General features: G+C 42.0%; 1 protein-coding gene across 3 annotated transcripts in view; it reads left to right on the forward strand.

Annotated features, from left to right (window-relative positions):
• Positions 1-13,370, forward strand: part of LOC129700811 (lysine-specific demethylase 4A-like) — a 77,388-nt gene that overhangs the window by 41,067 nt on the left and 22,951 nt on the right. For all 3 annotated transcript variants that reach the window (XM_055641532.1, XM_055641531.1, XM_055641530.1), the window contains exons 13-16: positions 3,253-3,431; positions 5,957-6,173; positions 8,424-8,500; positions 10,551-10,606. In XM_055641532.1, coding sequence (XP_055497507.1) covers positions 3,253-3,431; positions 5,957-6,173; positions 8,424-8,500; positions 10,551-10,606 — 529 coding nt within the window. The remainder of the gene's footprint in view (positions 1-3,252; positions 3,432-5,956; positions 6,174-8,423; positions 8,501-10,550; positions 10,607-13,370) is intronic.

Consider the following 13,370-nt stretch of genomic DNA (forward strand, 5'->3'; position numbering starts at 1 on the left):
CTTTGAGCCGTCGAAAGCGGCCGTGGCCTCCGAATCCCACTCGAGGTCCCGCTGCTTGCTGGCCAGGAACTTGAACAACAGCCGCATAATCCTGGCAGTCGCTGGCACGAACCAATGTTAGAAATTCACCATGCCAACAAACTCATGGAGACCTTTTACCATGGAAGGCTGAGGAAACTGCCAAATGGCCTCAACTTTGGCCAGGAGCGGGACTGCACCATGCTGGGTGACGTGATGACCAATGAAATTAATTGAATTAAGGGTAACTGGCACTTAGCCAGATTAATGGCCAGGCCGTTTTTGCTCAGCCGCTGGCAAAGTAGCCGGAGGTGCGTGCAGTGCTCTTGACAACAGCGACTGGCAACGAGAATGTCACCCAGGTAAACAAACAGAATGTCCAACCCACGGCCTACCATGCCCATAAGGCGTTGGAAAGCCTGAGAGGTATTCTTGAGACCTGAGGAATTCAAACAGGCCAAAGGGTGTGATTGTGGTCTTGGGCACGTCATCCGGGTGCACAGGAATTTGATGGTAACTGCGGACCAAGTCGATTTTTGAAAATAATTTTGTGCCTTCCAGATGGCCAGTGAAATCTTCAATGTGGGGATCATGGCGTTATTAAGACAGCGGTAGTCCCCACAATGCCTGCAGCCCCCAGACGCTTTAGGGACCATGTGAAGGGGTGAAGGTCAAGGATTGTCTGACCGACGCACAATGCCCATGTCCTACATTTGTTGGAGCTCATACTTGGCCTTGATCAGCCATGATCATATTGAATGGCGGTGCTGGCTCGAAGGGCCAAATGGCCTATTCCTGCACCTATTGTCTATTGGCAAGCTTCAGTTTATCGGGGGAAGCCTGCGTGCCCGTGAGTGGTCCGGTGGTGGGGATATGATGCAGCACGCCGTGTTTGGAGTGGGCGGATTGGAACTGAGGAATTAGGATGTCGAGGAAGTCTGCCAGTATCTGAGCATACATACGGTCTCAGCAGAAGATACCGAATCGAGGTGGGGGCAGCCGGAACGTTGGGACGCAAAGAGATGGGTTGGAAAGTCCCAGAGTGGACGAGGCATTGTCCCTTCACATTGATCAGCAGAGAATGTGCCCGGAAGAAATCGGTGCCCAACAACGGTTGGGAGACATCTGCGACAGTGAAAGGCCAAGTGAAGTGGCAGGAGCCAAAAATAAGGGGAACCGTACGTCTGGATGGGGATGCTGTTGACGGTGGTCAAGGAAGGCCTTCACTTACCGGAACGAGTGTCGTCTCCCGATGGGGGCAATATGCTGACCTTTGCTCCCGTATCGTCGAGGAAACGATGCCCAAAGTGGCGATCCCAGCTGTAGAGGCGATGTTTCTGGCCGACCACGATAGCCACCATTGCTTTTCCCGGATGCGTACAGGGAGAACAGCATCGATGGGCCTCGGATTCCCAGCATTAGTGGTAGTAGCACCATGTACCTTTGCCAGTGTCGGCCGAGACCGGCTTCGACGTTGTGCTGGCAGCGGGGATTAGAATGGCCACTGGGACCGCCGGGGAGCTGCAGAGACCCGACTGATGGAATCACCATTCTGCTGTTTGGCCTGTCACAGCACGTCCGCTCGTTCAGCCAGCTGCTGGGGGTTGGCGAAATTCGACATCTGCTCCAGAAACGCTTGCTCTAATCGGAGGCAAGGCTGATGTCCGTCCATCGGGGAGAGCATCTCACTCATCAGCACCTGACGGTGTGCGGTCGCCGAGCCCATCCATGTGAAGGAGCCGGGCAGGCCATTCGCGATGGATGAGCCCAAAAGTGCGCAATAGGAGTGCTTTGAGGTTCTCGTACTTGCCGTCATCGGGCGGTTGGCGAAGGTGAATGTATGAGGTGTCCGGCGGTGCCTCGGTCCAACGCGCCGACCACGTAGAAATACTTGGTCACATCGACGGTTATGCGTCGAATATTGAACTGGGCCTCGGTCTGTTGGAACCATACGTGTGCCTGTGCGGTCCAGAAAACGGGCAGTTTGAGAGCGACTGCGTTCTGTTGTGATCTGCGTCCATTATCAAAATCCAAAAGAAGCCATTTGGGATGGTCGAGGGTCATCAATGTAGTAAATCAAGCATTGTGAATTAGTGGTTGAACACGCGCGCGCATAGTTAGGAGAACAGTTAAATGCTTGTTGCCGTTGAGAGGACCAGCACACGTCTGTTGACTCGTGGGCTCGAGCTGAGCTTCTCATCTCCAACTGTCATCTCCAACTGTCAACTGTCATCTCCCTGTCACGTGATCATTCCAGTTCTGGTGATGAAGGTTCAATCAGTAAGTGGCTTGACCACCAGGTGGCGCCACTAAGGGTGACTTTGTTTTTGTCACAGTAGCCAGTTCTGATACAAACTTGAAATTGTTGAATTCAACAAGTCTTGAGCATTATAACTTGCCTGGCCAGAAGATCAGATGCTGTCTATCAAGCAGGTATTGAGCTTCATTGTCATTTTGGAAGCTTGCATGTGAAATGATTTTCCATTTTATTTGTTGTGTGTTTTGGTTCAAGACGAGCGAATATCAGTTCATGCCATCTGAAACTGTCAGTTAGGTATGTAGTCCGAGTTAAAAAGTAGAGCTGAAGTAAAAGACACATTGCATGCAAAAAGTATAGATCATAATTTTAGTATAGATCAACATTTTAGTATTAGAGATACAGCCCGATCCTTCACTCCACCGAGTCTGCACCGACCAGCGTTTTCCGCACATTAACATTACCCACACTGGAGACAATTTTTACAATTAGACCAAGCCAATTAACCTACAAACCTGTACGTCTTTGGAGTGTGGGAAGAAGAGGTGTATTAGAGAAAACCCACACAAGTCGCAGGGAGAACGTACAAACTCCGTACAGACAAGCACCTATTGTCAGGATCGAACGTGGGTCTCTGGCGCTGTAAGACGGCAACTCTACCACCCCAAGAATAAGAAAATAATTTAGAAGCTAAGAATTTAAGAAACTAGTTAGTAGGTGTAAAGGATTATATAGGATTGAAAGAGATTTGTAACATTGAGTATCCAGATGTGTCATGATTTACAGGCTCTAGCATTTATGTTCCCAGGTGGAATTGATTAAGGACTGAATTGGAGAAGGAAGGAAAATTAGCAAGAAAAGAGCTCAGGACTGCATCAGATTGACTGCACTAGAAATATATATGATTTGTAATCTTTACTTGGATTCAAAATCTCTATAGTTAAGGTTTTTAACTTTTTATTTACTTTTTGTGACAGAAATGCCAGATCTGTTGGCAGTAGAAGATGATCCGATGGAGTCAGAACCTTGGGCTAAACCACTCGCTCATCTTTGGCAAAATCGCCCCCAGAACTTTCTCGCAGAACGAGAATACAACAGTACAATGGCACAGCTAGTACCTCACTGTTCCATTTGTGCACTCTTCCAGTTAAACCAGGTTGGGATATTTTTTGATTTCCTCTCCGGTGTTTGAAATTGAATGAAAGATTTCTTTTTGGATCCCTTTATGCTGTAGATCACATTAAAATGTAGAAGATTGTAAATTGTATAACTGAAAAAAACAAGGTCTTCAGATTCTAGTTGTTTGCTGAATGGCCATGAATTACGCAAAGAGTAACTATTCTAAATTCATGAAGATATTTTGTTTTTAGCTTGTTCATTGTGAAGCATTTTGTAAACAAGAGGCCACTGTTACAACACTGTCTAAACTCGGTGCTATTGCATTGATTTAAGTTCTGTTTATAACAATGTTATGGAATATTCAAAAGTATCTCAAGATATTTCTTAGCAAAAATTCATATGTAATGAATTTCTTGATTCTAAGATGTTGGGAGTTGCTATGTGATCTTTTTGTTTTCTTCTGGCAATATTGTGTAAAAGGTGCCATGTGACTGCTGGTTACACTTCCCATTAATAATATTTTCAGTCTTTTGATGTAAATTATTTAAACTAATCTCCATTTTTGTGAAGTTTCTGAGCTATGTAAGTCTATTCAATGGTCTCAGCATTGGCTAGTACCCTAAACTGCTGAATAATAGTTTGCTATCGTTCTAGGCCCATCATAGCAAAACAAGCTGCTCTGAATCAGTCGAAGGCGCTAACTTTCCTGTTGATACATTAGACTGCAGTGTTATTTGCCGGGGCCAGGTTGACAGGAAATGGGGGCTGAACTGGGTTTTTGCTGGTCAATAAGATGAAATTAGTTTGGTGCTGCACCTCAAATTGATATAATTATCTATAGTGATGTGGCTGCAAAATTTACTGATGAGACAGATGAGTAGGAACATAAGAAATGAAGAGCATAAAGAGGTTACAGAGTGAGTGAAATAAGTAAGTGGGTAGAGATCTGGAAAATTGAATATGATGTAAGAAAATGGGTGCAGTCTTTGATTTCTGACTATAAACCAATTTATAAGTATGTAATCTAAATGATGAACGATTGCTGAGTTCTGAGTTGTAAAGTTATACGGGTAAACTGGTGGTGACATGCAGAAGATATGCAGATACAGTGAAATAGGAAAACTAATTTTAAAGAGGAATTGAATGCTATACTAAAAACATTATCCCTCAGTTATAGGGGCCTTTGATGAGATGCATCTAGAGTACTGCATTCAATGTGGGCCTCCTTATTCAAGAAAGGATGGTAATATGTTGGAAATAGGTCAGAGGAGGTTTACTAGACTGATAGCAAGAATGGTTGGATGTCTTGCGACAGGTTAGGTTTATATCCCTTGGCAATTTGAAGAGTGAAGTGATCTTGGATGTTGAGAAGATGTGTCCTCTTGTTGGAGAATCTAGGACAAAGAGTCGCCTTTTTGCTTAAATCGACAATTTGAGGCATGAGGTCCTGACTCTTTGGAACTCTTTCTCAAAGAAGTTCAAAGCAACATCTTTCAATATTTTTAAACCAAAGAAAATAGTTTTCTGATTAAAAACAAAAAAGGGGTGAAATGTTACCATGGATAGACATGGTGTTGTTCATAAAATGGCACACCAAATTCAAAGGGCTGTGGGCTGCTCTATTCTTATGTAAATACAAAATATAGTGATTTCTGTAGTCAAATCACATGTATTTAAACATCACCAGCAGAAACTTGATTTTATTTTAAATTAAAACTATATTGTTCAGCAGCTGCCTGAATCTTCATGTGCACAAGTTGATGCTGCAAGTTGATCTTCTAGATCAGTTATTCTCTGTTTCTTCATGAACATTCCTATCTTTTGTTTAAAAACTTTGTATCTCATTGTGGTTTACCTTGTTTTGGATGGTCAATCCTAGTCCGGAGAGTTTCAATGAAACCGCACAATGTTGCGAATCATCGGCACAATGTTTTGAAGGTGCATTTGTGTTTTCTTGTTAGAATGTTTCCATTTTAAGAAAACATGAACACACAAAAAAGTGAAAACCTGAATTATCTTTAGTGAGCTCTTGATAATTTAGATTTAGTATTTATTTAATCTTTAAATGTCTTGAGTTGATACAATATTTCTGGATTGTGTGTGGGCTCTGTGATGTATGCATTATGGTATAAAGACTAAATATCATGTGTTCCCACATTTGGTTACTTTCGCAGCTGCTCTGAGATTTGGAGCAAGCAGCCAACAACTAGGATGCGTCACCCACGGTCAGCCATGACTTGGGGGGGGGGGGGGGGGGGGGGCTACCATTAATTTAGTTGAGCTGTTTTAGCCCGTGAATGCAATTGGATTAATAAATATCACCTTAAACTGATGCTTCAGCAATTGCTTAAATTTATTTTCTTTTATCCTAACTGCAGTGAACCTTGAAATTCAGTTGTATAATTTAACAACTTGCTAGATATTTACTCCTTATACTGTGGTAGTTTACTATTTCTTTGTACACCATGACCAGCAGAAATAACTTTGAACTCTTTTGAAGTGTTCTGATGTGCCTAACTCATTTTCTTCCCTTATCTATTACCTTTTCTGTGTTTTTAATAGATAGACTGTCAGGAAGGTCATAATTTCAGAAACAAAATCCAACATTTGGATGCAGGTAGACTTGAAAACAAAATGAAAAGTAAGCCATTGGTTCCAGAGATGTGCTTCACATCTGGAAGTGACCATGTTGATATGAGCCTTCCCACCTCTTACATTGAGGAAGATGGAACAAGCGCCCTGATTACGTGTGCCAAGTGCTGTGTTTGCGTTCATGCAAGTAAGTGTTACATAGGGTTTCTTTTCTAGCAAAAAAAAAAGAAAGCTTTGGATAAGCATAGGTAGTTCTCTCCATGATGCCAGTTAAATATTTACTTCACAGTGGGCATCAAATTATCTGGTTGTTTACTTGTTGCTTTGCTGTGTTTAGAATGTTGCTAGACATCAAACATTCTAGGAATTGGTAACCACATTGTTGTGACCACTAACTTTGGAAGTGTAAATGTCGAAGTTTTGATCAACAATTTTTTCATTTATTCTATGAAAGCTGCATGGTAACTCAAATATCACTGTACGTTAATTGGTGCATGTGACAATAAATGTGAATCTGATCTGAAAAGGGAAACCTAGTTTGGATCCTAAATATCTCTCTCATTTAGTCAACCATTGTGTATTTCCTGGTATAAGAAGTTGGGCTGGTATTTGAATGATCTAGAACTTCGAACCTTTTAAACCTGCCCCATTGTATTTTTTCTTTGTGGACGAGTCTCCTATTAGGTCAGCAAGGTTGACAAAATTGCTAGAGAAACTCAGCGGATGAGGCAACATCTATGGAGCGAAGGGATAGGTGACGTTTCGGGTCGGGACTCTTCTTCAGACTGAGTGTCAATTTGCAATTAATGCTTCAAGGAGTTTCAGTACAGTTGGGGGCGCTGCGAGCCGGCTACCCTGCCAGCAGTGTGTTCGTTATTTCGTGGGGTTTTTTGTGTGTCCAAATGTTAGTTTAGGTGTCTCTCCGGTATGTCTTCCGTGTGGGGTGTAGGGAGAAAAGAGGGGGAAACCGCTTTTCGGTCGCCTCCTCGACGGAGAGGCAAATGTTTCCATGTCGCCGCCCTCGTGGCCTACAGCAGTGTGTTCGTTATTTTGGATTGGCGCGGCCTTTCCCGGAGCTTCAGCAGCGGACGCAGCGTGGACTTTTCCATCGCAGAGTGGGTGAACCCTTGCTGGGGTCACCAGACAGGAGTGCTTCGATCGCTGGCCTGGTGACTTTGACATCATGAGTCTTAAAGACGTAGGCATGGCGTTGACTTATCATCTGGAGTCTGGGATCCCTTGCCGGGGATCAATGGAGAAGAGCTCCGACTGCTGGCCTGTGGCCTATAACATCCTGAAAGTGCCGATTCGGGCGTTCCAAGCTGCGGATTGTGTTCGACAGCCTCGACGTTGGAGTTTAGATCATCCCCACAAGGGGGCCTGTACATCTGGCCGTCTGTAGCGGCGACCACGGAGGGTTTATGGCCCCGACCACGGATGAGCAAAGGAGGAGAACTGATTGAACTTTGTTGCCTTCCACCACAGTGAAGAATGCTGTGGTGGATGTTTGTGTTAAATTTTTTTGTGTATTGTGTGCTCTTTTTTTTTAAGTGTATCGCTGCTGGCAAATTCATTTCACTCCATCTTTTGTTGATTCATGTGACAAACAAATTTGACTTTGACTTTACCAAAGTGAGGTTGAAAGCAAAGATACCTAGAAATGTGTAAGTTAGTCTTTGAAGAAGGGAGGACAGATTGTGAAATTGGCTTTATATGAAGGCATAGATAAGAAAAGTAATGAGGTTACTTTGAACCATAAAATTAAAATAGCTCTAATGTAATTACATCTGGAATATCTCAGTAACGATCAACATACTCTAGGAGGAATATAACTGCCTTGAAGAGATGCTTCCACTCGAGTGGTTTGGGGATGAAGGACATGTTAGAGGGGGAAGTCTGCACAAATTGGGCTTGTTTTCTTTGACGCAGTAAAGGTTAGAAGGAGACAGTATAGAAGTGCTCAAATAACGAGGGCTCTAAATAGTTACAGAGATGGATTCAGTTAGTGGAGAGTGTAGAAACAACAGATGCTATTTAGGTGACTGTCAAAAGAATCAAAGGACTTGTTTAATGGGTGGTATCTGACATCCATTGCCAAGCTGTGGTGATTGTAATTGAGGGACTGGTACAGTCCTTTGGAAGAAAATAATGTGCAAACCTATGGGAAAGGGGAGGGTAATAGAACTACTGACAAAAGGACCAAATGACTGCCTCCCATACCACTATATTTAATCATTGAGGTGTGTTTTGTTTTGTTGTGATGGGATACAAGCATCTCTTTCCCCTTTGTTTTACCATGAATACCCATTTTGAACATAAGGCATGGTTTGAATGATTTTACCTTCAGTTGAATGTTTTAACCTTTTTAAGGATCATTATAATAAGCTAACTGAGTTGGAAATTTGCTATTAACAAATATTTTTTCCTGTTTCAAAAGGCTGTTATGGAGTTGCTCCTGAAAAAATAACGGATGATTGGACCTGTACAAGGTGTTCTGCCAATGCATTGTCAGAAGTAAGTATCACATCATTATTGTGATCCTTGTTAAAGGAATCGCTCAATGTGCAGTAGTAATGTATTTTTCAGAAACGTTATTCCATATTTCGAACAACAGCTTCTCCTCCACAGGTATCCAGTGTTTCGAATTTAAAAATAGTCAATAAATCCTGTTATTTTAAGTTGTAAATCCTTTCTGGTGCTGAGAATCAGATTCTGAGGCACTGACAATCCAAAACAATGCTATGAAGCCAACCCTGTAATTATGATGCCAGAACTATATCGATAACAACTTCATAATGCTCAATTTATTCCAACTGTTTTGTATTTTAATGAATTACCTTTCCATGCTGATGATTGCCCTCCGGCCCATACATTATCCTTCAAATTTGCATGGCACCTATACATTAAAACAACTCTTGAATCCATGAGCTATCTACAGGTACATCCATTCCTTAATCAAAAAACTTTTGGATTTGTTAAACATGAGGCTCTTTTCATAAAACCATGCTGACTTTGCAAAATCATTATTTTTTTCCCCCAAGTAATTATGCCCATCCTGATATATTTTTATTTTTCTAACAATACATATCTGGTTAAATGATCTTCTGTTCCCTTTTTTTTTCCTTCCAAACTTTTTTTAACAAAAAAATTACGATTAATAACTTTCTGCTCTGATTGTTCTTGAATTGAGGGGATTTTGTAAGATTAGTAATGGTTTTGATCTGTACAATTCCTGCCATTAGCATTGTGTCCAAATAACCTGGGAGACAAAATTCAATGTTATAATTAGGTGCTGGTTTCTACTCTCTACTGTTTTATTGTGCCTACTTCAGTTATGAGGTGCACTTCTGAAAGGAGCATCATGTTTAACAAATCTGAGAGTTTTTGTGTCAAGGTAAGGATGCTGAATTTAATTAAAAATGCACAGAAACTAGAAAATCAATGCACAATTATGTTATCTTAGGGTTATCTAATGTCTACAGACCTGATTGCAATGTTTTAAAAACTGTTGCAATTACTGCTGTTAAACATTCAAATGCCACGATTTGTATGTGGTATGATAGTATTTGAATGCTGAAGCCAATGCGTCACAGTCGATATTTGGCTGCTCCTTTGTAATTTTAATTTGGGCGAACGTGAAAATTTCAAAAAGTCTCCTTTGTAGGACCCTCTACATAGTGCCTGAGGAAACTTTCCTCAACACACTTAACACATCCACCCCGTCGAAACCCTTGGGTCTAAGGTAAAGCTAGTCTATAATTTGCAAGTTAAGATCCCCTACTATGACAGCCCTATTAGTCTTGCAGCCCAGCTTATTAGTTCCTCTAATGTCTGCTCCTTATTTGCGGGCCTATGCAACAACCCCAATTCCCTTTTTACTTCTCAGCTCCACCCATATAGCCTCACTGAACATCCTTCAGGGATGTCATCTCTGACTACTGCCGTGATGTTCTCCTTAATCAAGAAAACAACTCTTCCTCTTCTTTTACCCTACCTGTATCTCACTTATTGCACCTGCATTTTGGAACATTGAGCTGCCAGTCTTGTCTCCATCTTAGCAAGGTTTATATAATGGCTTAAATGTTCAGGTCGCACATAATTATCCACACCCTGAATTAATTTATCAGAGTTCATCAGGCCTCTATCATTGAAATGTGCAATTTAATTCAACAGTCTTTACTTGCTCCCTACCATGCTGCTCAGTATCTGGTCTCCTGAACTTTCTGAAATTCACTTCTGAACCAACCATCAGCCTCACACCTACCTCATTGGATCCTGTCCCCCTACCAATTTAATTTAACCCATCCTAAGTAACACCAGCAAAATCTGACCACCATTTGGTTGGTCCCCCTCCAAATCGAGTGTAATCTGTCCCTCTTGGACAGATCATCTCTGCCATACGGTCCAGGTGATCCAGAAAACGGAATCTCTGCCCCCTTCACAAATTCTACAGCCATGCATTCATCTGTCCTACTTTCCTATTCCTTTTTCTGTGAGAACTGGACCTGTTTTTATATTTCGCCTATTACAATAGTATATAATTCCATCCTTTGCATTTGTACAGGATTGCTGTCTTTGTACCCTTCGGGGAGGTGCTCTTCAGAAAACCACCGATAACAGGTCAGTGTAATTCATAATGTGCGTGTTAAATCTTAATACAATGTATAAAGAAATGTTCTCCTGAAATCTTTACCTTAAATGCTGCAAAGCAAATTCACTTATTTACATGAGAGATTAATAGGACAAATTAACGCTGTAAAAAAAAAAGTCACAATGTGCTGGAATAACTCAGCGGGTCAGAGAGCATCTCTGGAGAACAAGGATAGGTGTTGCTTTGTGTCCCATCTTTTTGTAAACAAATGTATGCAGTTCCTTGTGTCTAAATGTATGCTGCAATCTGATTGCATTTTCTCAATGCCCGTTTCTAATTTTTCTTGCTTGTAAGCAAGTTCAGTGAGTGTGGGCCTCTCGAGGCATTACAGATATTTTCCCACTCTGTCTTGAGTTATGGGATTACAATGTGTTTGGAGTAATATTTATTTCTTCCGAATTTGGTAATTTACTGAATTCTTGAATTATCCCTCTGAATGCTGCCTCTATCGCTCTATTCTTCTGTTCTTGTATCTTGATATAAAGCTATTATTTAGGGTGGCAAATGATTTTGTGCATTACTTTGAAAAACTAAATGGACTTTTAATCTTAAATATAGGTTATGAAAATGATCTCGTTCTGCTCAGATCTTCAGAGATATGCACATCAGGAAGTTTACATTGTTGCCTCCCCACCACCAACCCATCGATGAAGATAGGTTTGGGACCCTCGGCCTTCCTCTTCTAAAGTCAGTAATCAGTTCCTTGATTTGACTGACTTTGAGAGCAAGGTTGTTGGTCTGGCAGCATTCAATTAGTCAATTGATCTACCTCCTATACTTTGACTCATCATTATCTGTAATTCATCCAGCAATGGTGCAGTTGGCAAATTTAAACATGGAGTTGCATCTGTGCCCGGTTACACAGTCACATGTATCCAATGACTAGAGCGGGGGCTGAGCACACAGCTGAAGTGTCACTGTGCTGATGATTATCAAGGAGGAAATGTGGCAAATTCGTACTGATTGTGTTCTCTTGATGACGAAGTTAAGGATATACAGAAACCCAGTTCCCTGAGTTTGGTAACTTGTTCGGAGGGGATTATGGATTTGAATGCAGAGCTGGAATCCATGAACAACATTCTGGCATATGTTTTTATTGTCCAAGTGGTCCACTTCAGAGTGAGGAACCAGCGAGATCGCATCCCGCGTTGATCTGTAGTGATGGTTGGTAAATTGTAGTGGGTCCAGGTTCTTATTGAGGTAGGAGTTGATATGCGGCATAATAAATCCCTCAAAGCACTTCATCACCACAGACGTTAGTGCTGACGGGTGGTATTCATTGAAGCATATCATCTTACTTTTCTTGGGAACCAAAATTATTGATGCCCTTTTAAAGCAGGTTAAAACCTCAGTAATGTGAGCTTGAAGATGTCCACACAAAAATCAAGCCAGTTGGTCTGCACAGGTTTTGCGAACACGACCAGATGCACCATCTGGTCCAGATGCTTTCCGAGGATTCACCATCCTTTAGGATCTTCTGATGTTGGCCTGAGTGACTGCAATTGTAATGCTATGGGGGTCGGAGAAGGCACATCAGTGTTCTCTCAATTGCCTTGTAGGAAGTTCTAGGAGCAGAATTAGGCCATTTGGCGCATCAAGTCTATGCTCCCATTCAATAATAGTTAATCTATCTTTTCCTCTCAAACCCTTCTCCTGCCTTTGCTCTGTAGCCCCTGACTCCATCAATTAGGCTGAGCTTGAGGCTCAGTTAGAAATTGGCAAGTATGATGTTGTGGGAATTACAGAGACATGGCTGCAAGAGGACCAGGGCTGGGAACTGAATATTCAGGGGTGTACGTCCTATTGAAAAGACAAACAGGTGGGCAGAGGGGTGGGGTTGCTCTGTTAGTAAGGAATGAAATTCAGTCCCTTGCGATGGGTGACATAGAATCAGGGGATGTAGAGTCAGTATGGATAGAACTGAGGAAATGTAAGGGTAAAAAGACGCTAATGGGAGCTATCTACAGGCCCCCAAACAGTAGCCTGGATATAGGGTACAAGTTGAATCGAAAGTTAAAATTGTCATGTCACAAATGTAATGTTATGGTGGTTATGGGAGATTTCAACATGCAGGTAGACTGGGAAAATCAGGTTGGTGGGACTGTCATTTGTTGAAAGAATGGAGCGGCTGGGCTTGTATACACTGGAATTTAGAAGAATGAGAGGGGATCTTATTGAAACATATAAGATTATTAAGGAATTGAACACGCTTGAGGCAGGAAACGTTCCCGATGTTGGGAGAGTCCAGAACCAGGGGCCACAGTTTAAGAATAAGGGGTAGGCCATTTAGAACAGAGATGAGTAAAAACCTTTTCAGTTGTGAATCTGTGGAATTCTCTGCCTCTGAAGGCAGTGAAGACCAATTCTCTGGATGTTTTCAAGACGGAGTTAGATAGAGCTCTTAAAGATAGAGGATGGAGTCGAGAGATATGGTGAGAAAGTAGGAACGGGGTACTAATTGTGGATGATCAGACATGATCATAGTGAGTGGTGGTGCTGGCTCGAAGAGCCAGATGGCCTACTCCTGCACTTATTGTCTATTAAGAAGCGGTAAGTTCTGCCACAGTCTGTTCATCCTCTAGTTTAGAGCCTCGTGACCTTCATGTCAATGGATATAATTTCTCTAATTAAAACCCTAATTAAGTATGTCTTCCAAGAAGAACTGTTTCTGAAGTCTTTTGTCCCCAAATCATTCAATTGGAATAGTACTGTGCATCTTTTCTGAATAGAGCA

The sequence above is a fragment of the Leucoraja erinacea genome, chromosome 10 (assembly GCF_028641065.1).
Source record: "Leucoraja erinacea ecotype New England chromosome 10, Leri_hhj_1, whole genome shotgun sequence".
NCBI lineage: Eukaryota > Metazoa > Chordata > Chondrichthyes > Rajiformes > Rajidae > Leucoraja > Leucoraja erinaceus.